Raw genomic sequence first — 24,142 nt, forward strand, 5'->3', positions numbered from 1 at the left:
TGCTCTTAATTAAATATTGGCCTGGAGAGTTTTTGACTTCTACGAGCACAAGTTTAATAAGCTAAATTACTGTAATGGAGGTTGATTACTCAATCTGCCTAAGATAGAGCTTGCTAGAAGCCATTGAAAAACAGAAAAGCAGAGTTCTTTCAGAGTTCTGGAAATACACCAATAACTGAATTATTTGTATTTGCTAAAGTAAATCACTTTCATTCTAGTGTGATTATTTTTATTTTTATTAAAAATAAATTTATTCTATTTTTCACAGCGAGGACATAGAACTTTTCCCCTCAGATAAATTCAACAGCTTATGTGTGTGTGTGTGTATGTGTGTGCGAGAGAGAGTGTGTGTGTGTGTGCGAGCATGTTTTCTTTTTCTTTTTTATTCATCAGAAGTTTTTGTTCATCTTATCTAATAAATTGTTAGGTTTTCATTTCCAGCCAGTTTTACTGAAACTACTGTTTATTTCTGACAAAACCCAGCACACCCTAAGACAGATATTGTTACACTTTAGACATAAGGCCTATAAGTAACTTTGTAACTACATGTCATCTAACTCTCATTAGAGTATTAGACTGTTAGGTTCGGGTTTGGGTTAGAATAAGTTGACATGTAGTTACTTATAGTCAGTAGAATGTCTAAAGGGGACCATTGAAATAAAGAGTTACCACAGATTTTCATTCAAAAGATGAAGCAAGGCTCCAAATGCAGTTCATGGAGTTTCTGCCATTAGGCAGATATAATAAGCTATTAAACTATTATTTAATAGCTTTCATTTGAAAGTCACGTGTCTAGTATCTGTTAAACCGCATTTTTCCATCTTAAAAATATATCTAAATTACGCCATATTCTCTCATTAACAAATGCGGAACAATTAGTTCATGCGTTCATGACCTCAAGGCTAGATTATTGTAATGCTATTATGGGTGGTTGCCCTGCACGCTTAATAAACAAACTACAGCTAGTTCAAAACGCAGCAGCTCGAGTTCTTACCAGAACCAGGAAGTATGACCATATTAGCCCGGTTCTGTCAACACTGCATTGGCTGCCTATTAAACATTGTATACATATTAAAATATTGCTGATTACTTACAAAGCACTAAATGGTTTAGCTCCGCAGTACTTGAGCGAGCTCTTAACGCATTATAGTCCTTCACGTTTATTGTGATCTCAAAATTCCGGCCAGTTGATAATACCTAGAATATCAAAATCGACTGCTGGCGGTAGATCCTTCTCCTATTTAGCACCAAAACTTTGGAACAGTCTTCCTACCATTGTCCGGGAAGCAGACACACTCTGTCAGTTCAAATCTAGACTAAAGACACATCTCTTTGACCTAGCATACACATAACACATTATAGACTTCTATAATTCAATGTTAGGCTGCATAGTTTTGGTCAGCCGGAACTGGGAACACTTCCCATAAATCCTGATGTACTCGTTACATCATAAGAAGAATGGCATCTACGCTAATTTTAGTGTCTTTGTTTATCCCGAGGTTTTCCCGCAGCCTGCCGGATCCAGGCCGCATCCAGATCTGACGAAGGACCTTCGCCTGGACCCGATGACAACGCAGTGCTGAAGTGCCAGCTAGTCTCTCCCTATGGAGGATCCCTTTACCACTCTACAGATAAAGCGTTGTCGGGATAATTTGTTTCGCGTATCTACCCCGAAGTGACAAAATAAAATAAAATTCTGTACCAAAATTGTACCAAAAGGAAAGACCAGTACTTTGTTTAGGCTTGGTTTGTAGGGAATTACAAACCTGCGCACATATATTCAAACGCACATAACTATAGAACCAATTCTTAATGCGCATGTGAACGCCATCAGTGTTTCTCACAGGTTCGCGTTTAAAGTCTGTGTAGAGAAAATGGTGTCGTCTTAGCGGCCTCTAATTTAATAACAAATGATCGTTGTGACGGAAGTGAATCAATCAAAACTAACTTTAGCTGGAAAATAACTTTATTAAAGAGCCGCTATAAAGCCAAAACAATCTCCGTTACCTTAAATTATACGCTTATCTCTGTAAAGCTGCTTTGAAACAAGTTTCCCTCTGATTATCATGGACAAACATATTCTTCATTACATCTTCTGTTGTGCTACAGATGAATAAATTAGCAATATCTATCTATATCTCTAAATAAACTACAAATGTGAATTTAGTTACTGTATATGCAAATTGCAGATTTTTTTAATATATGTGGTACAATAGTTAAGGCTGTAAATGTTGCTTATTTATTTATTTAAATGAATTAATTCATCAGGTTATCACTGAGGAGTTAAAATAACTTTCAAAAAGCTGCCAAACCAAAACCCTTGCTTACAGTTCCCCATGTGGCAGTGGAGGAAACATCCAGGGAAATTCCTGAGAGAAAACAGAAGAAACAAAGCTTGTAGAAGAAAGAAATCTGAAGCACACTGGCAAGTTTATCACCAGCCGGTCCAAAACCACAGGTCTTAGGTATTTCATGATGAGTGCAGAGAACTGGGCAGCAAACAGGCCGAAAACACTATGTATCTCTGGAACTAATTTAGATGTGCTTATAATCATTACAATCCCAATTTAGTTCGAGCTTGGGTCAATATATTAATCTAATTCAGGTGCAACGTTTTAGATCTTATAATAAGGGTTTATAATTGGTACTTTTAAAGGGTTACTTCAGGATTTAGCATTAAGCTTTGTATTAGTAGAAAACCTGTAGTATTTTCGAATTACCATGCTTTCCCCCCTCATATCCCCCTGAGAGGAGAGATTTATGTATTTTTTGTCTGGAAAAAATCCTCCGATGACGCAAAAATCGTCATTTTGCGTCATCGGAGGATTTTCTGTCCAGAGGCTAAAGACTACAGCCAGTAGATGGCGTTGTTCCGCATGTTTTCAACCCGCCCATACAGGGTGGGATCTCACTCACAGAATGTACACAGTATCAGCCGTCTTTCTTTGGAAGCTAAGCTAGCATGCTCTTGTTCTGTGGAGAAAGCTGAATAATAGGAGAAAGCTGAGTAAGTAGGGGTTACCATCTTCCTTTTCCCGGACTTGTCCGGCGGGCGAGACTGTTAAAAATGTCCGGGATTCGGCTTTTGCGTTCTGCGGTCGCCATTCATTGTTTACATGCACACCTCTCATTTCAATCTAACTGAATTCATTCCGATTGGTGAATCTGACTGTAGTGTTTACATGAACGCTAAACAAGTGATTGGTTGATGTGCGTTTTAACATTGCTAAGAAAATTCCCGCTCCTCCGTGAGAGATGCGAGACCCGGCGCGTCTCAGTAATGAAGCCACCGGCCTCGCGCCGTTCTCCCGCGGCCGTCAGCCTCGTCCTGCTCGCCACAGTAAACATGATGAATGCCGACTGTAGAACGCAAAAGCCGAGTCCCGGACATTTTGGGTCTCTAAATCCCTGGCAAACTCATCACGTAGGCTAGCCTTGTTGTTTGTTTTCAACTGTGCTCTCTAACCGGTAGGCGTGGCCTCCTAAGGCAGCGAAGCAAGTGCATTCTGGGAGTTGTTGTCTTTCATCCACATAAGCCAAAAATACATTTTCTGGCTTTTCTCAGTCTAGAAAGCTCCAAATTCAAAAATTTCTCCACATTTCTTCTACTTAAATTACCTATTTTAAATACACATTCATCTTCCCAGAGGTGAAGTATCCCTTTAAGTGTTTTGTGCTTTCACACTTCTGAGCCTCTTTTGAAATTCTTTTGCAAAATGATTTTATAGCTTCAGTTGGTTAAGAGCTTTCTAGCTTTGTTGGTTAAACAAACAAACCTTCCAGCATTTAATAGTCATGTTTTAAAAACTTGACACCGCTTACAACTGGTATCAAGATCCGTCGCAGTTAGTCTGAACCGGAAAGCACTAGGTTTAAACAGGATCCAACCACTGAAACCAGATACTGTTTAATGGGTGTGATTATAAACCAAACCAGCGAAGCTCAAATCTTGCCCTGCACTTGATTTCATTGGTCAAGTCTCCTGTTAAAGTTCAGTTCTCAGATTCAGTTCAGGGTTCAGAAAAATCATTGATGGATCATATTGTGAGAACCAGTAAAGCTATCTATCAGTATCTACTAACACTATAGTAAGGTTAAGGTTAGGGGTCAGTCTTTGTTTCAGTGTTGACCAGTGAAATCTTTTTTAAGTTTGCTTAAATGGCTTGGGAAACAAATCCATGTTGTTATGAAGTGGGAGGCTGGTAATGTAAGTGTAAGCGAATTACCCTAATGTAGGTTTAAATGAATAAACAAAGACATAAATTGCACTCACCGAGTGGCATGTGGTGGCTCCAGAAAGCTTGTTAAGGGGCTTCCGCACTGAAGGAACCATTTCATAGCTCCTACACTCAAAAAAAAAAAAATGTTAAAAAAAATTAACTTTTTTATGTCAACAGGTTCCACATAACTGGGTTACGTTAAACAAACATAATTTGTTCATGTAACTTCAACATCATGGAATGAAGTCATTTAAGCGACCCATTTAAGTAGTCTCAAAGTAAATTTTAAAGGCTCCCTGACATGATTCTGGTATCATATATTCATTCATCCATTAAGATTTCATTTATTTTAGAGACACACAATTGAATTGATAGACCATAGCTAGCTATTTACTAACAGTAGCACATATTAGCGTCTTAAATGCTAAGATTTTCATGCTCCATCAGCCAGTTGAATGTATCTGAATCAGTCCATAAAATGCTCCACTCTTCTCCACCCACTGTAATTTAAATGGTTTTAATAATTCCAATGTAATTGAACATTAAACACACACTACCAAGTCTTCCCTTTTTCTCATTTTCTCAAAAAAACATAAAATAACACTTAATTTTAACATTTATTCTCTCTTAAGTCAACCATATGCAAAGCATGCTGGGAACTAACAAGCACCGCCCAGTTTCAGTTAATGCAACACAAATCATTCATGTAATCCAACACAAACGGATTAAGTAAACTTAAATTTTACATATATTTAAGAAGATTGAACACAATCAAATTATGTTAGGACAAAATGTATAGCAATTGTGTTGCTTAAGCTCATTTTAATTAAGCAATTTGAACAAGCAGCAAAAATCTTTTTTTTCAGTGAACCATTGGCAGAAAAACATTTGGCGTGTTTGTTCGCTCCGCAGGAACAAGGAACGATTTTAGTTCAAGGAGCTCCTTTTGAAGGAACTAATTTAGTCTAAACCAGCACTAGGAACTACCAGTGACGTTAGTGTTCACTGATTGGCCGAACGCACGCAAAACACAAGCACCCGTCATTAAAAAAAAAAGCTGTGTAAACACACAGATTATAGCATATATATTTACTCCACAAATTAATTCTACGAACATGGAAAACAGTGTAAGATGGACCTCTCAACCTTTACACTAAAGAGAAAATCCAACACGACTTTGAGGGGACCAAGAGAAACATGATTATGTATTTCTGCTCAGCAAGCGACATTGGACATCAACCACACGGCAAACGTATAACAGTTCTTTCTATGTATAACAGTTCTGTCTAATAACGTATCAGACTGGACTGTTAGATAGATCATAAACTAATGGAGAATGTGAGCGCTGTGTGCTCATTCTCTGGCGTTCTCAGCGCCATCAAAATAAAAGTCACAACAACAAGCGCAGCTCACGTCACTTCAGAGTTCCTACTGGCGGTGCGAATGCAACCAGGAAAATGTTCCAATGGGAACCTTTATTTCTAGTGGTTAGTTCCTATAACTAAGTTCCTAGAACTAGCCGGTGCGAAAGCCCCTATATAGACCACTTTGTAACGACAGGAGAGAGCACATCGTGAGAAACACTCTTTTCTCTGAGGCCCTGATTCCAACTGGTATTAAAATAAGTCTTCGGTGATCTGATCACACGTGGTCATAAAGGAGACTAGGCTGACCAATTGTGTTTGGATCTCGTCGAGACCCTTCCCTCTTTAGCTGTGGTCACAATAACCAGGGCTCTGCAAGATTTCACCGAAATCCAGACATTTCAATAGGAATCCATGCGTTCGGTAGTTTTACCTGAGGGTAAAAAAGGTTCCCATCCAGAACAAAAATCTGCTTAGTTACTTCTGTGTGAGCTGTGCTTCATACTTTGCTTACTGGCAGTGGACAATGGACATGAAATGTCTGCAAATTAACTAATGTGACAACTTTATTCAGTCAGTCACAACCTACATTACTTTTGTGTTGAGCACAAATACACATAGCACTTTGATTTGAAAGCCCCTCTTAGAGTACTTACTACTAGTAAGTAACTTTGCAACTACATGTCAAAAGCAGAGTATTAGTAGACTGTCTGATTAATATCTGCTGACACTTTATTTTAATGCTCCTCAACAGACATTCTACTGACTATAAGTAACATTGTAAGTAAAATGTCAACTTATTCTACTAACCCGAACCCGAATCTAATAGTCTACTAATACTCTAATGAGAGTTGACATACAGTTGCAAAGTTATTTATAGTTAGTCTAAAGTGGACTATTGAATGGACAAGGTCATGTTAAATGGCTTGCAAGCAATCTATGAACAAAGAATATAAGGGGAAAAAAATTGTGATTTTGATCGTAATCAGTGTGTTTTTGTACCACGCAGGAAATTTTGAATCCCCTATTTTGGTGTGCTTCCTCATGACTTGTCCATATCGATTACACAAGTGGTCACATGCGTGTTTGCATACCTGGTTTCAGAAATCTGATCAGAAACCTTTTGCACCACGTTGGGGCCTAAAGAGACCAGGTGGGATTTGTCTCAGTCAAAGTGCGGAAGGTTTTACTATGACAAAACCATTCAGGAATTCCATTCTATTCCTTAAACACATGCCATCTAATTGGATCAGTCATGGATTAACCCTCAGAGAGAGGTTAACATACGTCACCTGATCTGTTCACGGTTGAGTGGAATGGCTACCTTGCCTTTCATATTTATATTTATTCTTTCAAAAAAGAGACCCCATCAGTTTATGGGGAAGGACAAATCCAGGCTACCATATTCACTCATCACTTCTGTGGGAAAATGAAGAGGAAAATCCAACAGATTTGACTATTTGTGAAAGAAAAAACTATTTTGCTTTGAGCAAAAAAAAAACGGTTCGATTTTAAGTTAGATTTAAAGAAATTAGGTAAATAAGATCAGACTTGAAATACAGCAGGAACAGCTTAAATCACCGACAATGTTCAATAACTCAGTCAGATGCAGTTCATGTAATGGTGTGGGAAAAACAATCCCATCAAACAATCAATTACATGTATTTACTTGTTCTGAAACGCAGAAGTTCAGATGGTCAAAGGTTGACTGCTTTAGGAGAAATATGGAACGAACAGCTGTGAGGAAAGGTTAGTGAGATGGGCTAGCGAGTAATACATGACTAAAGCTGTGATGAGTTATTAGCATGATGATGAGGTGGTCATGTGATGCATTGTCTTCCTCACCTGTTCGGCTTTTGAGTTAAACCAGCTGTTGGGTAAGATCCTCCTCAAGTTAAAGGTGAACTTCAAGAGTTGATTTCATTCAATCCTGATTTATTTGTATTTAACAGAAAGAAAAGAGGATTGGTATATACATTGGATTCTAAAAAATGGCACCTAAAAGAGGTTAATATAGTAGGCCAGCTTTGATTATGTAAATGATTTAATGACACATCTGGGTTATCTACTGACTCTGTCGCTTTGATCTGATTTCTGCACTTTGCTTTATGACGAATCTGTTATGATGAACCTACGGGTCGTGGCTGAGAGGGTAGAATTGCTCTCAGATGTCGCAGGGTTAAAAGGCAGACGGGAAATGATGAAGTGATGATCTAACATCTTCAGACGGGGTTTAGACTAGATTAATGTGGGAAATGAGCTGACCTGCAGGCTGATTTTTTTTCCTTTTCTTTAGCTGAATGCATTTTTATGATTTAATGATTTTCTTTATGCATTAGTGTGCTGTATACCTAAACAGGGGCATGCACCCAGCTTAACCCTAGAATGCATGAACCAAAAAACCTACGCAAATATATAAAGGGGGTCAAAATGACCCATAATGGAATGAATGGTTTTCTTTTTAAAATACATTTTTAATTAAAATAATTGATGATACACAAGTGTTTTGATAGATCAAACATGTTTGTTTGTCCAAGTTCCTTATATATGCATTACAAAAGTGAAAATGAAATGAATTGTTCTTAAAATACAGTTCTTTAAACTACTTTAGATCTTCAGTAGAGCATATTCCAGTCTGAACTCTCCACGTTTCTCATAGACCATGTGAAAATGATCTTTTCAGACAGAGACGGAATATTTCACAAACGATTTGCAGAATTCTAAGCATATCTTTTGGGCAGAGTTTGCTCCTATTCCTCTGTCAAGCATGAATGTGTGTAGTCCCAGCCAACATTTCCATGTGGGTTTTTGATGGTCTGTCACTTGGGCCCTCCATGGGCAACCCAAATGGAGCCCAAATCTGTCCATCGGCTCCACATGGGCCCCATGGATGTTAGCCCAGAGGGGCCAAGATGGGTCCATAGTGGGCTCTCAGTGGGGCCCGTTTAGAGCTTCATTATGGGCTTACATGGGTCTAATAATGCTAATAATGGGGCCATGGTGGGCTACACACAAAAACCTTATGGGGCCCATCGGTGACCACACTGCACCCACAAATGAACCCATTATGTTTGTTTGTTTTGTGGGACCAAAGTGGGTGAAAAGTGGGTCAGATTTATTATTATCATATTATATTTATTAAGATTTCAGTGGGTCACATAATAAGCCACTATGTAAAATTTACTTTCAAATCACCTCTACCTGACAAAACAAAGAATTCCTAAAAAAGCAGATCTTGTGTGGTGCTCAATATATTTTGAATTACATGATAAAATATCACAACTGTAAAGAAAACGACTTCAACTTGGAATGTGTAAATCATGTTTCTATTTATTTATTTGAACTTTACGATAAAACCTCTTTAATGCATCAGGATAAAAAGCTCTTATTCCTGAGCCTTTACAGACTCCTCAGCTTAAAGAGTAAAGAAAGATAAGACATAGAATTAGTAATATTCAGCAAACAGCATAAAGCATTTATTCTAATGCAGTTTCAACAATTACTGACAAAAAAAATATATTTTTCCCCATAGGAAATGACTATGGCCCTTTATGTATTATTGGGGTAGTGTTACAATCAGTTTGACCCCCTTTATGCATTCTAGGGTTAATTATTCTTTCTTATAAGACAAATTGTTTGCATGGTCAGTGTTATGATCTTGTCTTGTTAAGTTTAATAGCTTTTCCTGTTTGCCTGAGTTCTTGTTTCCAGTTTGTTGCCATAGTTTCTAACTGAGTTGCACACCTGTTTCTTGTTCTGTTGATTATCCTTGTGTGTGTATCCATCTGTATACTATTATATATTTTGCTAATATTTTGAATTAGATCCTTTTTTAATATGTTGTTTTTTATTTAAATTTCAATTAAAGTTTCAGTCATTTTTGTTGTATTTTTTTTTTTTTTTTTTTTTTACATGTCTGTCACATGCACGTTAGTTTGGACTAGTTATGCTTTGTCATCACCTGCCTTCGTCACTCATTTGTTGTCACGCACACTAATCACGTTCATCTGTTCACTCATCAGTCGCCATCATTAACACCTGTATATATGTTCAGTTCTGTGTCCGGGATCGTGTGTGTCGCTCTCTGTTCGCCTGTCTGTTGGATCTCTAGTAAATAAACCTTTGTACTGGATATTACGTCTTCCTCATCTGTCTGCCAGCAACCACCCGTGACAATGTCCATATCATTTTTAGTTTTACGCACTTTTTTAGTAAACAAAATGAGATTTTTTTCTTTGCAACTAGCTGATATAAAATCCATATTCTATTTTCTTTTATTTAAAAATACGTTAATGTATTTAATTGATTTTTTCTTTTATTTAAAAATACGTTAATGTATTTAATTGATTTTTTTTCATTAATAAATGTTTTTAATATTTATTTATTTTTCAACAATAATAACCCGGACTGCAGAGTCAAGGTTTAAATGTAAACTTAATTTCCTTACTGAATATAGATAAATATTCTCCTCACAAAATGGTTTCACCAGTTATTTGTTTGAGCTTTGTATAGTTTGTACTCAGGTCATTATTCTAGCAACATTTTACTGTCAAACGTGAGTCTCTTGTGCATTCCTCATGAGGTGTGTGTGTGCGTGTGTGTGTGTGTGTGGACATGTTTTTCTACACCGGTGGGGACTTAAACCTGAATGCACACAGACTCATGGGGACTCGTGTCACCGTGGGGACCTAAATCGAGGTCCCCATGGGTACAAAAGCTTATAAATCATACAGAATTAGTTTTTTTGAAAATGTAAAAATGCAGAATGTCTCCTGTGATGGGTAGGTTTAGGGATAGGGGCAGTGTAAGGGCATAGAATATACAGTTTGTACAGTATAAAAACCATTACGTCTATGGAGAGTCACAAAGATAGTGCACCAGACATGTGTGTGTGTGTGTGTGTGTGTGTGTGTGTGTGTGTGTGTGTGTGTGTGTGTGTGTGTGTGTGTGTGTGTGTGTGTGTGTGTGTGGTGAGTGTCAGTGGCGGATAATGGAGTTTCTTCTCCAGCTGTCTGTGAAGACCGGAGACACCTCATGGTCTCTGAAGGTATCACTACAACTGCTGAAGGGTTTAACCTCTTATTGGACGTTATTACGAAGTTGCAGTGTTATGCAGATTTAAAATAAATTTGGTTTATGTGTGTGTCTCACTGAACCCATGATTCTTATTGTCATCATAGCAATCTCAAAAATGCGTAATCCAAGTAGCCTATAAGTGTCAAATTTTAGCAGATGTTTTTAAAGGTAGAGTGAGCTTCTGTTGATCCTGAAACAGTCCTTCTCGGGTTACAGGATTATGAGAATGTTTCATTATTTATTTAAACTTATGCCCTCCAAAATCTGCATTACTTTCAATGTTCCATTGAACATAAAAGTTGAACTTTTAGGTGAATACCTAGCTCCTCTTCTCCATCATGAAAGTGAATAGGACTGTCAAACTCTAAAATGACAACAACAACAAAAAGCATCAATAGAGTTACTCAGCAAACAATTACATGACCTAAGAAGATTCTCATTAGGTTATGAAAACATTATTTCTGAAATTTAACTGAACATTCAAAACCAAAGTTTTTTAAATGTTTTAAAAACTTTATTTTTGTTTATACAAACGTTAAGGGAACATTCTATGTGATCATTTTTTCAGAAAGATAAAATTATACATTTAAGGACTGACTAATGTCAATTAGAAACATGCACTTACTATAGTGTTCGGGTTTGGTTAGGTTTAACATTAGTTGCATGTAATTATGCATGATTTACTGTTATTACTACATGCAACATGTGTAACAAGGACACTGTAAAATAACGCGTTGCCATAATTTTGTTCTGATATAATTTTGAAAACATTATTAATGACTAGATAACTTTGAATGAACATAATTTTCTGGAAGATCGTTTGTTAATAACTTTTAGAAAACCTTGCAAGAACGTTCTGAGAATGTTCACTGTTAGCTGGACACTTGTCAATTCTGTTCTATTCTATTCTATTCTATTCTATTCTATTCTATTCTATTCTATTCTATTCTATTCTATTCTATTCTATTCTATTCTATTCTATTCTATTCTATTCTATTCTATTCTATTCTATTCTCTCCAGTCTTCTGAAGTAAGATGACTTTATAACACCAGAAGACTTGGACTATAACGAGTTTGACAGCTCCAGTTCCCATTAGAAATAAAGAATGGTACTACTAATGCTTATGTGTAGGTCTCAGTGCTCTCTGTGTTTCTGCAGAACCCTTGCTGCTTATCCAGAAGTCAGGATTAGTTATCATCCTCTGAGTGATGCAAAGCCCAAATATCAAGATGTGTTATCATTGGCGACCGAGACCAGGATTAAATCACTTTATGGTCAATTATGCATGTAATGTAAGTTAAATTCAGCGTGAATGTAAATAAATAAAACCGGACTGGCCACACAAGCAGTCATTGATTAAAACCTTGCAGAAAGACGGAGTTAAAATCATATTGAACCACAATCTAAACCGCCATCTAAACAGCAAAACGACGTGATTCTCACATTCTTAACTCTCACTTTTACATTTTTGTGTAAGTCTGACTACATGCCCGGTGCGGTTTGATACTGTACGCCTCATTCCGGCGGGCAGCGGCGCCTCAAAGTGCCTGTTTTTTCAAGATTCATTCCCCTGTGGGATCCATGTGGTATGAGGATTTTAATCCCATGCTGTGCATTCCCATATGCAAGTCCATCGGCCATCCACGTTGACTTGCGTACTTTCAGCTGACTGAGAGGAAGAGAAAAACATGGTAGTTGAAACTGAGAATAGAAATCCACTTGGTTCCTAGAATTTAACATGTTCCCATTTTGCTTAATGACAGCAGAATAAACATGAGCTGACATGAACCAAACCGGATGATCATGTTCTCCGGCATAATTTGAGAAGGAAGCAAGACGAATTAACTTTAAACTCTACTGTAGCTGTCAGTGATATCAAATTGTAGTTCAATATTTTATCATTAATATTTTTCATCAAGATTTGTTGAATTGTTTGACCTTTTTTTTTTTTACTTTTTAAAAAAAAAACATTTTTTTTAATTTTTTATTTATTTATTTTTTTTTATTTTTTTTTGGACTGATCATGAGACTTGTTCTTCCTACACACAGTAGACAAGGAACAAATTAAGTTAAGTCATCTGGAAACTTGTTGACAAGTCTTCATAAACCTGAAGGGCAGATGGCAGACACTGATTGTAACCGCATTCCAGGGATGGACCGCAAACCTTCAAAAAATAAAACGTCAGAGAAGAAGTCTGAACAAATTGTCTTGTCCAGGCCCCACACTGTTTATGTGCATGTTGGAAATAAAAAGTCAAATTAAAAAAGTTAATTAATCTGGCTCTGCAGTTTCGGCTTGACCCCAATATGTTATCTATCTATAAGACACCATGGTTTCATAGCCATTCATCTTTTTTCACAGACACAGATCATGAGAGAAAAGATATAGAATAGATAACAGTAATAGTATTTCTAAAATTCTTTGTAAATTCTTTGTAAAAGTCTGCGATGCTGATATTTCAATTTTGGACACAAATCTGCTAACAAGGCTTTATATGAATCCACATTCTTGTGCTTGTGGTTTGAGATGTAGTTCAGTATAATGATATTTTCTGACACTTCAGGTAGTAATATAAAGGTACAAGATGTAAAAAAAAAATCCATTCTGCAAAATTTGTAAAAAAAAAGAAAAAAAAAAGGAAATTGACAATTATGGTTGAAGAATTAAAAGTAAAAGAAACATTAAAAGAGCAACGTTGGGGCAGAGGACAACCACTGGATACAATTTACTGCCAGATATTAGATTTTAATTAAATAAGATGACATTTTTCATTAAACTTAATGTTTTATTCAACTTAATGTTTTAGCTTTAATGTTTAAACTCATAGTTAAACTGTACACCATAACAAACATGCAGTTTTCAGTGTGTTCTCTCTGTGAGTTTGAGAGCCCCTGAAAAGCAGCCAGCCCCAATATGTAGCTATATTACAACCCTACATATTTATTTGAGTTCATTTTATTTTTATCAATCAAATTTGAAATACTCTTATATAGCTACCCACTTGAATAGTTCATTTTCCTAACAGCTCTTAAAGCTGCACTGAAGTCTCCAGTGTGGTCTCTTGATGAATAAATCTGTAGACAGAACATGTCATTGATATCTCAAGCGCCTGAGGGGAAGGCATTGAAATCAGAATAAATAAAATATTGAAAGGGACTTTCTCAATTGATATCAGACCTCTGTAATTACCAGAGACTTAGTTAGGCTTATTTATTTATTGGTTAGGCTTACTTATTACCCGTAGAGAATACTATCAACCAACCCACGATATGTCTGTGGATTATTTGATAATTATGATGGCATTAAAATAACGTTCAGATCTGCGTGTGATGTAATATTCTGTCTGACAGCTGATTGAGCTGTACAAGTGAGGCTGTGCTCCAGCGGGCGGGTCTTCTCGAGCTGATGATAGATGTTCACTATAAAACCCCAGCGAGAGAAACAGCGCAGTGATAGCAGCATCTGCAGGACCTGAGGATGTTTCTGGCGAGCTCCACTCTTCTGCCTGAACACATGTCAGTCCGTGTGGGAATAACACAGCAGACAGCAACATGCTACTTCTAACTGGACCACTCAGCACTTCTGGTCAACCCTGGATTTTAAACTGACTTATCTTTTTCACGGAGACTATCTGGAATAACTGGGATGGCCAAGGTGTCATTACTACATTTGGGAATTTTGCTTTTTATTGGACTAACAGTCGCAATGGCCAACGGTGGGTTTAGATTGCATTGCATTCGGTGGACTAAAATCACCCTGTGCATATAATTACCAAAAAAAAAAAACAAAAAAAAAAAAAACAACAAACATACTTATTAAAGCACAGAACACGTTAGGCTATATTATAAAAGTATTATAAGCAATAATATTGAGGAGTTAGATGATGCATGCATCGAGGTTTCTTCAGTGGCGCCGACTATTTAATTTTTTTTTTTTTTTTTTTAAGAAATCTACAAATTCTAAATTATGCAATGTAGCCTACTAAAGTCAAATTAATAATCGGACGTATATGTCGAAGCGCAAGTCTAATTTGGCGCCAATGTCGCAGGAAAGGAACGTCAAACACTTGATACTACAGTAATGACAGCAGATCAATTGATGTTCAACGGGATCGAAATTGTAAGACAGCGTCAATCATATTGTTTACCTTGCGACCGGTTGCATAAACATCTTAGACTAGTCACCTCATTTTTTCTTCAAGATTGGTCCTAACTATTGAAGTCAGTGACACAGGTAGTTTGGTCTAATCTGAGTCTGAAAGTAAGAGTGAGTAACTGCCAGTTGGTCAAACTAGTTATTAAGACAGGGTCTTCATTTATGGGATTATGGGTCACGCTTTATGTTAGGGTCCTTAACTACTGTGTACTTGCATTAAACAATGTGGTTATTGCATTGATGTTGAATAGCAGACCACTTGTGCTTGCTGTTGAGGAGTGATACAGGTAAAGTTAGGACAGGTTTGGTGAAATATGTTTGTGTGTGCATGGTTAAAGGGTAAGGGAAGTAAATTATAGATGTAATTACAAAAATGTATTTCATCCTTAATTACAAGCAGGTATTTTTTAAAATATAAGTTGTAAAAACACACAATAAGTGCATTGTATCAAATGATTAATTTAAATGTTAGTAAAGACATCTAATATAAAGTGGGACTTTGTGCAACCGGCCCCTGCTCCTGCATTGGCAAAATACAGGCTCTGTCTAAATCTTTACCTAAACCCTTTTTCTTCGGGTTCAACCCTTCATTATTGGGTTGTGACCCGGTGCCTTACTGCATATTTCACACCCTGAGGAAACATAAGGCTTTGACCCTTAAAATAGACAATGTCTCTCATAAATGATATGCCTATTTTTGACTAGGACTTTTTTTTTTCTTACCAGCACATTTTTAGGTTATGATATCAAGCACATTCTTTTTAAGGTGAACACACATAACCTACTTTGAATCTTTACTGTGACAAAGTAAAATTGGATAGATAGGCATTCATGATGATGTTTTAGTGCTGCTGCAACATGAGATCATTTGAACGAATAGTCTTGACATTGTTCTAACTAAAGCATTTTCATACTCAGGCTTTTCAACGTTTCGTCAAGATGTGCTTGTGAAAAACACAGCGAAGGACTTTACTAAAGTATCAAGTGCGACTCCCAGGCAGTTTGGTGACTCTGCTAATAAACCTGGAGTGTGTTATTTCTGCCAGCTCATAAAACCCCGGAAGAGAGCCAAGAGATGCACATGTTACTCCTACAAAGACAAGGAGTGTGTTTACTACTGTCACCTGGACATCATCTGGATCAACACACCTGAGTACGTCTCTTTTACTGTTTACCTCTTACTTTAAAGATGGATTTACAACTTTGATTTAAACAATCTTTAAGTGGCATTTATTGGTAAATGGCATAGCATAAATAATAGTGAATAAATGTGACAACTTGGTACTTGAACACCAAAACATTTGTAATTAAATAAAACTTATTGTGTCAAAGGTTTATGGTTCTAATTAATAACCCTAAGAAATATGTTGAATCTAACTGACATAGTTAAAAAGAACCATAAACCCTTGACACAATAAGTTTTATTTAACCACTAACTACTGCTACATTTAATAAGAAGAAGAATGGAAGAATAAAATGATTACAATTTGGGGAAACACTTTAATTTAAGGTGTTGTAGTTACATTTTACTGCATGTTCTTACTATGGTAATAACAGTAAATTATGCATAATTACAAGTAACTAACCCTCAACCAAACCCTAACCATAACTCTATAGTAAATGCATGTAGTTAATCAATTTTACTCTTATCTGAGGAAGCACAATGTAAATACGTCATCTTAAAATAAAGTGTAACCAAATTGGGTTGCTAAAAATGAAAAATAGTGAATGTGAAAAATGTGTTGCTGCATTATATTTTAACTGCAAGAAGTCTTTTGGCAGTCTATACAAACTCAACAGAGGCGCGTGGACAAGCGTTCTCCTTTCTGCCAGAACTGAATTATTTCTGGCCTGCCCTTCCTTATCACAGAGATAACACTGCGAACTTCTTGTGTAGTTTAAAAACATTCTCATGCATCATTCTTATCCATAATGTACAGAATAATAATTTATTGTACATGATGATGATTAACGTATCCTTATAGAGTAACTTATCTTTATTAAGAGAGCCGTAAGTAGTTTTGGGAAATGTTTCAGTGTCTGCTATACGAGCTCCGTCACCAACTAAAGTTGACATTTTAATTTGTGTGTGTGTGTGTGTGTGGGGGGGGGGGGCATATTATATGTGAAATATATCAATTTGTTTAAGAGAATTTATCATAAGTCATGTTCATAAAGAACAACTTCAGAAATCTTGAAATGTGGGTCAACATAGCCCAGAGTAATTCTTCTCTCTGAGAGTAATTAATATTCTCAGCCACTTGTCTAGGCACTTGTCTGGCATATAATACTGGCTAAAGAGAATAGTCGAGATCAAAGAGACGCTTTCATGACTGGATGTTTGCAGAAGTAACTCTTAGCAGATGAGGCCTTCAGCTCCCTGAGAACAGCTGTTCAGATTTACTGAGCCTCGGAGTCTGCTTCATTTCCATACAGTATAAATAAGAGTCCTTTATTGAGGTGGTACCAAAAAACACAAGGTCTAATGAACTGGAAGTTGGCCCTTGCGTTGCATAAGTCATGTAATCATTGAGCTGTTAAAGTCCTCAGACCAAGCCTGCTGTTTATGAGCTGCACTTTTGAGCTGAGGTGTAGTTTTAATGAAATAGGTTGTTTATTTTGTTGAATCTCTTATTCTTACTGTTAAATATACTGGACATTTTCTAACCAAACTGGTTTTCCAGTGAATCTGCAGTAGATTTCTGTAGAATTGATACGCCTGTCATTCTTAAAAGTTCTATGTGTCCTTGTCACTCTTTGGGAAAATGGTTCAACAGGGTTCTATATAGAACTATTGGGTTCTTGATTTGATTTTAAAAATTAAGTTTTAAAAGTCTTTATGCCAAAAAAAGCTCTATATAAGGATAAACATCTTAAATGATTGTACAATGCTTTAATGTTTAACAGGTGATTTAATTTTTTTCTAGTGGTAAAATAAGTTTACAAGCTATTTAATAAATAAAATTCAATCAAAATAAAAATTTATTAAAACTATATCCATTAAATGATCCCATGGGAACTCCTAAAAACTATAAATCACATACATGTATTGAACCCTACGATTTTTGTAGGGTTTGAAAGATTTTTAGCCCTACATTTTAAAGAACTATTTATACCCAAAAGGTTCTATATAAGTCTTAAATAATTGCATAATATAATATAACATTTGGCAGATGCTTTTATCCAAAGCGACTTACGTTGCATTTCAAGGTACACATTTACATTTTTATCAGCTCTTGCTTTCCCTGGGAATCAAACCCATGACCTTGGTGTTGTTAGCGCCAACAAGCTACTGTTTGAGCTCCAGGGAAGCACCTGAAGGAACACTTTAATGTTCTTGAACATTTTCTTCTAAAAGTGTGTTCACTGGAGGATTCGGGGCCCCCTGAAAAAATATTGATGTGGGCCCCCACCACCCTCCACCAATTTCATATACTGTACAATAGATTAGCATGGAGGCCCACAAATCACAGAAGATGGTGATGTTGTTGTAAAACCTTTATTTTAAAAGTTAAATGTTTATATAAAAACTTACAAAAAGCAGAAATTGTTGCATAATAATAAAACCAATTTTAAAAAAGTAACAGCAAAATAATGTGTTTTCCCATCAGTCTGCTATAATTCATAAATCAAAAAGTAAACATTTAGAAATTGTAAGAATGCAGTCAAATTTGAAAAATAAAATAATTTATTGTCTTATTTTTTAATAAAGATAATATGGAACTGGTAATATTATTAAATAAAGCTAATACATGTATTCATTCAAGTGCAGTGTGTCGTGACTCAAGACAATTTTTTAACTCTATTTACAATAGTGTAAAAAGACAGGGATTTTGACCACGTAATCATTCGGTGGATTGTGGTGGGCAGCAATAATGAAAAGTGACAGGACCAGCAGTTTTCTTATTCCCAACGAAATAACAATACAACCTGTCTTTAAGAACGTCTCAGGGATACAACAACTCTCCTGGCCTCACTCTCCTTCTTTTCATGGCGTTTCTGGTACCCTGATTTATGTTTTCTTTTCCCCGACATTTTGTCAGTAAATTTCCTGTTCTTCCACAAGTTTGTCGTTAACTTAAGGCACTGCCACCTCAACTCTGATTGGTTCTGTTCACGAGCTGGGGTGGGACTTACAATTTAATTGGGTTCTTCTGATGTTTGTCACTGACTGAATAATTAATAAATACTTTAGATCGGACTAAACCATTTTTAGGGAGGTAAGAGAAGCAGATATTTGGAAAAAAAATATTTGATCAAATTGCACGTTTTTGTGGTTTTCATTTAAATCTCAGGCATACAACTAATATACATATTAGAATTATTCATACAACAGGGGTCTATATAGTATAACTGCTGGATTTTGTGGGGCCCTTGGGCAGCGGGGCCCCTATAATTGTCACCACCTTTCACCCCACTAGCGAAGGCCCTGAGTGTGCATGTTTACTAAACATTAAGGGTCATTTAATAATGCTTACAGCTATCAATAAGAGTCCAATTCTCTCAATTTAATGTGTTTTACCATATTCATATCCATGCTCAGGTGTTTGTACAGTGAGGTTGGCATGTCGATCACATTCATAATCTGGGATGGTGCTGACAATTTTCTAACCTCCACATTATTCATGGTTCAGTGTCACATTTCAGACCCGGCAGATTGTGTATGTAACCTGCTCCATGAGTGCAAAAGAAAGATCAAACTAGGGCAGTGAAACACTGCACACATACTCTGAGCACACATTAAATCCTTCTGTAAACTTCCCGACTCTGACATTTTAAGGTGGATGGAGACGTGATATACAGTGTAATTTCAAGGGAGAATTTGAACTTTTCTTAAAAAAAAGATTGAAGGCTTGCTGGTTCAAGTCCTTTAAGTAAATCAAAGCATTAAAAGCCTTTCTCACTTTCACGGTTTGCCTTTAAGCACTGCAGTGGTAGTGTTTTCTTTAACTGCAAGGTCATAACCCTTTCCCCTTTGTGTATTGGTAGGCGCACTGTCCCATATGGCATGTCAAGTTATCGAGGCTCCCAGCGGATACGGCGTTCTGCCGAGGGCAGCTCAGGAGGTCAGCGCTGCACGTGTGCTTTACACAAGGACCAAGAGTGTACCGCTTTCTGCAGTCAGAGGTAACAGTACACCCTCAAACCGCTAAAGTCCCAACATAGGCTCATTGGGAAAGTGTGCCTCTACCATAGACTGTAAAAAAATATGCAGTGTCCGTGACGTCACCCGCAGGTTTCTGAAGAGCATTTTTGAAGCCCATCCTGGTAGCGAGTCACTCCCAGATAACCGAAAATGGGCATAAAGGCAGATTAGCTGAGGTGACGTGACGCTAACAGACAGCAGACAAACGGCTAGTAGTGACATCAGCAGCAGTCCACCTGTCACTCAAGTGACCACGCCCTTAATTATGCAGAACTTTAAGACTTTAAGGTCTTGGATTGACGCTATGGAGACGCCATCAGCGTATCCAGTGTCGGAAGCACGTGTGAAAACACTACAATCTGATTGGTTGGTGACAGTCCGTGACGTCTTTAGCGGAGATCCCGGAAGTATAAGAGGGCGCCCTTAGCACACGTCATCAACTTCTTTGTCTGAAGGAGAAGAAAAGAGGGAAGGGAAAGAGGGAAGCTGTTATTGAACTGGCGAACGTTCAACATAATACTTTAATTATAAAATATACAACAAAACTACTGCCGCTGCCTCATGGACGACTGCCACTTAAACTAAAACAAAACAGCAACATAAATAGTCTAGGAGTGGTCCTCTCTCATCTTGCACTTTCGTCATTCCTTCTTTTATCCTCCTGGAGTTTCTCCGTGAGACTCGAGGCCGGTGTGGCGCAATTTACGCTCATTAACTCTCGCACCATCGGCCTCACTCCATTCCCACGGCTCTTGGCCCCACCCTGCTTGCCACAGTTATTTTCCATCAGCGTTCGGATCTTTATCGAAGCACTTCCTATTAATCACTGCCCTGAGATCCTGTCTCATCTTCCTCATGTCTCTCCTCCTCTGCGAGTGGCCACACCTGGCCCTGCCTCCGGTCCTCGGATCCCCAGAGGCTTTAGTCGGGATCTGAAACGGTGCAGGATAGATTTCCTGACCACTGCCGACTGCGTCCTCGCCTCTCTAAACTTTCCGACCACGGTCACAATAAATGTTTTTAAAAAGTTCAGAGGACGAGAATTCGGGCATTGAGGTGAAAATTATTTCCTTTCTTCCTGATGTTCGCCAAATTCAGCCAAAGATACCTCTCCGTGACCCCCATCACAGAGCCATGGCTCACAAGATAGCGTCTCCTCCACAAGGGCCAACCTAACAAATCCCCGCTCGGCCAATCGTTCCACATTTGCGTAGTTTGAATGATGAAACGGATAAATCCGGGCTGAATATGGCTTCTTCCACGACTTCTGCACTTCAGCATGGAGGTCGGGAAGAGATGGAAGAGATGGAAGAGCGAACATGGCCTAACAGGAATCACTCATCCAGCCTACCACCAGCGACCTCGCGTTTCACACCCAGAACCAATCTGGTGTGGTCCATGACGTTCAACAATTCTCTGTATGTGGGGCTGGCAGGTTAAGAAGACTCAGTACACACACATTCCTCGCCTTCTTCATCCACATCCACTCCCTCTTGGCTGGATGGTGCCAGCTATATGCTATCTACTGGATTGTGTGACTCGAGAGACAGCACATCTTGATCCAGCAGATCGATTGAGCCCGTGATCGAGGCGAAAAAGCGAGCTCGACCTGCAATGCCCATGGCTGAAGCGGAGCTTTGCTTTGGCAACAGCCTTAGCTGTGGGGTGCGGACGCTAATCCGACATACCTCAAGAATAGGGACAAACGTGACAAACGGGACAAGGCTTCCTCATTGTGAACTTTTTCACAATGGGCGCATTCAGAACCCTGAACGCACTGAACGTTCATGCTCCTCTCCCAAGCAATGAACGCATAGATCGTGTGTGTGTCCTCTAGGGCTGCCACTTTTGTGAAAAATAAGTGTTGATTGAATCGATTTTCCATGTCTAAAGATATTTCCATTTTCAACGCCAGATATTGGCAAATCCACGGACAACTAACAGGCATTAGGACGAACGTAAAGAGGGCGCTTGAGACGCGCACAAGTCAGCAATATTTCTGATGATTTATTGGCGTGAAGTTTCGTGCACAATGACAAACAGGTGTGCAATATTCTCCAAAAACAATAAGCAGAGTGGACTGCCATAACATCAGTGAAAAACATCACTGCAGGCTTCAACATGGCTGAGTTTACGATTAGAAATGTCAAACAAATTTCGCCTACGTAGGCGATTGTAGACGCGTAGCCGGAATCTGTATCTGTATGCATGAGACTGTCTGAATACTGGCAGAATTCACATGTTTGTTGTGAAAAGAGACACATTATGCAGAAGGATAATCTGCTGTTATGTGTGTGTGTCAGAGCCTGCAGTCGCTGTGTGACGCGCGTTCGCTGCGGGCGTATCGTGACGAGCTGGACACGCTCCGAGAGAAGGCCGTTAAAATTGATTCCCTATTTTCGTTTTTTGAAACTTGTGTTGGTTGGTCCGATTGATTGTGCAATCTATTTTCGAATGCAAAGTGACAAAAACCTGGGACACGGAGGCACACACTTCCTAAAACTCTTGATAAGATTTTTCACGATCCTGCCTTCACCACGTACCAACAATACAAACGGCTCCTGAAGACAAAAAAGCTGATGATGTGTACTACATATGCTTCCGATAATTCGGACATTTCACTTTGAAAGAGTTGTGAAATGTGCGATTATCACCACAGACACATTTTACCAATAAGCCTGGGTTTGTGTGGATTATTATAGACTAATACAGTACAAATATTTGTGTCTTTATCTAAATATCATCAAAATGTAGGCACATTCAATGCAACTGTTTTCATTAAATAGATTTAAAGTCACTTCCACTAGCTTTCACAATCCCATCAATACTTTGTTTTCTTTTTTGTTGTTCTCCTTCATTAGGGGCAGGTCTACATGATCATCCATTGGAGCACAGCTAAACTGATATTTACTCATCTGTTGCCCTGCCTGTTCATTCTTCTGTCCCAACACCTGGAGAATCACCTCAGAGAAAAGGTTCATGTCTGTCCAAAAGGAAGGCCATCGGGATTCTATTACGGAGAGGGAGAATTAAAGAGCAGAGCGAAGGAACAGAATGTTTGGAGAGGACTGGCGCTATGATCATGAAAGCATTACACAACTGCACCTAAGCTAAAGAAGAAGCCATGCATGGACTGCCACTCTCAATGTGAACGTGTGTGTCTTATGCATTTAGGTGAGATGTCTGTGATGGTCCAAATTTGACTTGCCAGTATGATCTGACCTCCAGATCAGACATGCATGGTGGGGTTGAATAAGCATTTTAACACAGGACTTTGAAAAATATTTTAACCTTTTTAGACCAATCGCCATCATGTAATATTTAAAGGACTTTCTTAAAATATGTGTTGAACAATATATATTTTTTTTAAAAGTACTGTACAGCAAACTCTACATTGCAACATTGGCTTATTCTAAAAAATATGTTTTTATTTAATATGGCCTTTCATAATTTGAAATTTCCTTGTGAATATAAATAATTACCGAAAAGACAAAAGGAAAATTCCTGGCTCTTTCCAAGCATAAAAGAAACCATGCATTTTATGACTAATCTCAAGATGTCCATTTTAAATGCCACAATAACACACAACATATGAATAACTGCAATAGAGAGTATATGCATTATAGATTATAAATTTATTACACTAACCAAACATGTTTACAATACATTCTCCAAATCTAAAAAAAATGGCAATATTATATTACATTTAAAACCATTACAAGATAAACCATCCTTTATTTATTCAAAGATTTTTTTTTTTTGTTGTTGTTGTTATTTGAGTCGCACACACATAAATAACTCATTCCAGAGATGAAACTGATGAAATTCATCACCTGACATGGATCGCGCCTGTTCTCACTTTTCATGGCCGTCATATAGGTCATTTGTACAAAAAGTCCTGTACAGATTCTATGTTTATTATTAAATTAAAACCTTTGCTGTTTTTATATCCACGTCTTGTATTATTGTTTGTCCATATGGAGCTCAACTGTGAGCAACAAACATTAAACTAAAAAATGCTGAGATTATTCTGCTAAGCTAATTTGAAACTTGTGGATCAAATGTGAAATTAATGCCGTCTGGCCTCAGGGTTGAATACGTTCTCTCATTACTTCACCAAGGTACGTCTTATCCTTTCACACGGGGGGGCCTGGCAAGAATTGTTTGCTGTCTTGGAAT

The 24,142-nt window shown here is 37.7% G+C and overlaps 1 protein-coding gene across 1 annotated transcript; it reads left to right on the plus strand.

The window, feature by feature from the left end:
• The first annotated feature begins 14,299 nt into the window (after positions 1-14,299).
• Positions 14,300-22,939, plus strand: LOC308686045 (endothelin-3). Its single transcript, XM_081358295.1, has 4 exons — positions 14,300-14,377; positions 15,736-15,970; positions 19,807-19,944; positions 22,825-22,939. Exons 1-4 carry the CDS (start codon positions 14,308-14,310, stop codon positions 22,838-22,840), a joined length of 459 nt encoding a protein of 152 aa, XP_081214421.1. The 5' UTR covers positions 14,300-14,307; the 3' UTR covers positions 22,841-22,939.
• Positions 22,940-24,142: the final 1,203 nt, after the last annotated feature.

Source organism: Scardinius erythrophthalmus (genome assembly GCF_964197995.2).
Source record: "Scardinius erythrophthalmus genome assembly, chromosome: 25".
In the NCBI taxonomy this organism is placed as follows: Eukaryota; Metazoa; Chordata; class Actinopteri; order Cypriniformes; family Leuciscidae; genus Scardinius; species Scardinius erythrophthalmus.

Bases quoted from the DNA above. Each gene is read 5' to 3' on its own strand.
- LOC308686045 (XM_081358295.1), top strand. From the start codon at position 14,308: ATGGCCAAGGTGTCATTACTACATTTGGGAATTTTGCTTTTTATTGGA. The intron at 14,378-15,735 runs GTGGGTTTAGAT...TTTCATACTCAG, and splicing joins AACAGTCGCAATGGCCAACG to GCTTTTCAACGTTTCGTCAA. The intron at 15,971-19,806 runs GTACGTCTCTTT...GTGTATTGGTAG, and splicing joins ATCTGGATCAACACACCTGA to GCGCACTGTCCCATATGGCA.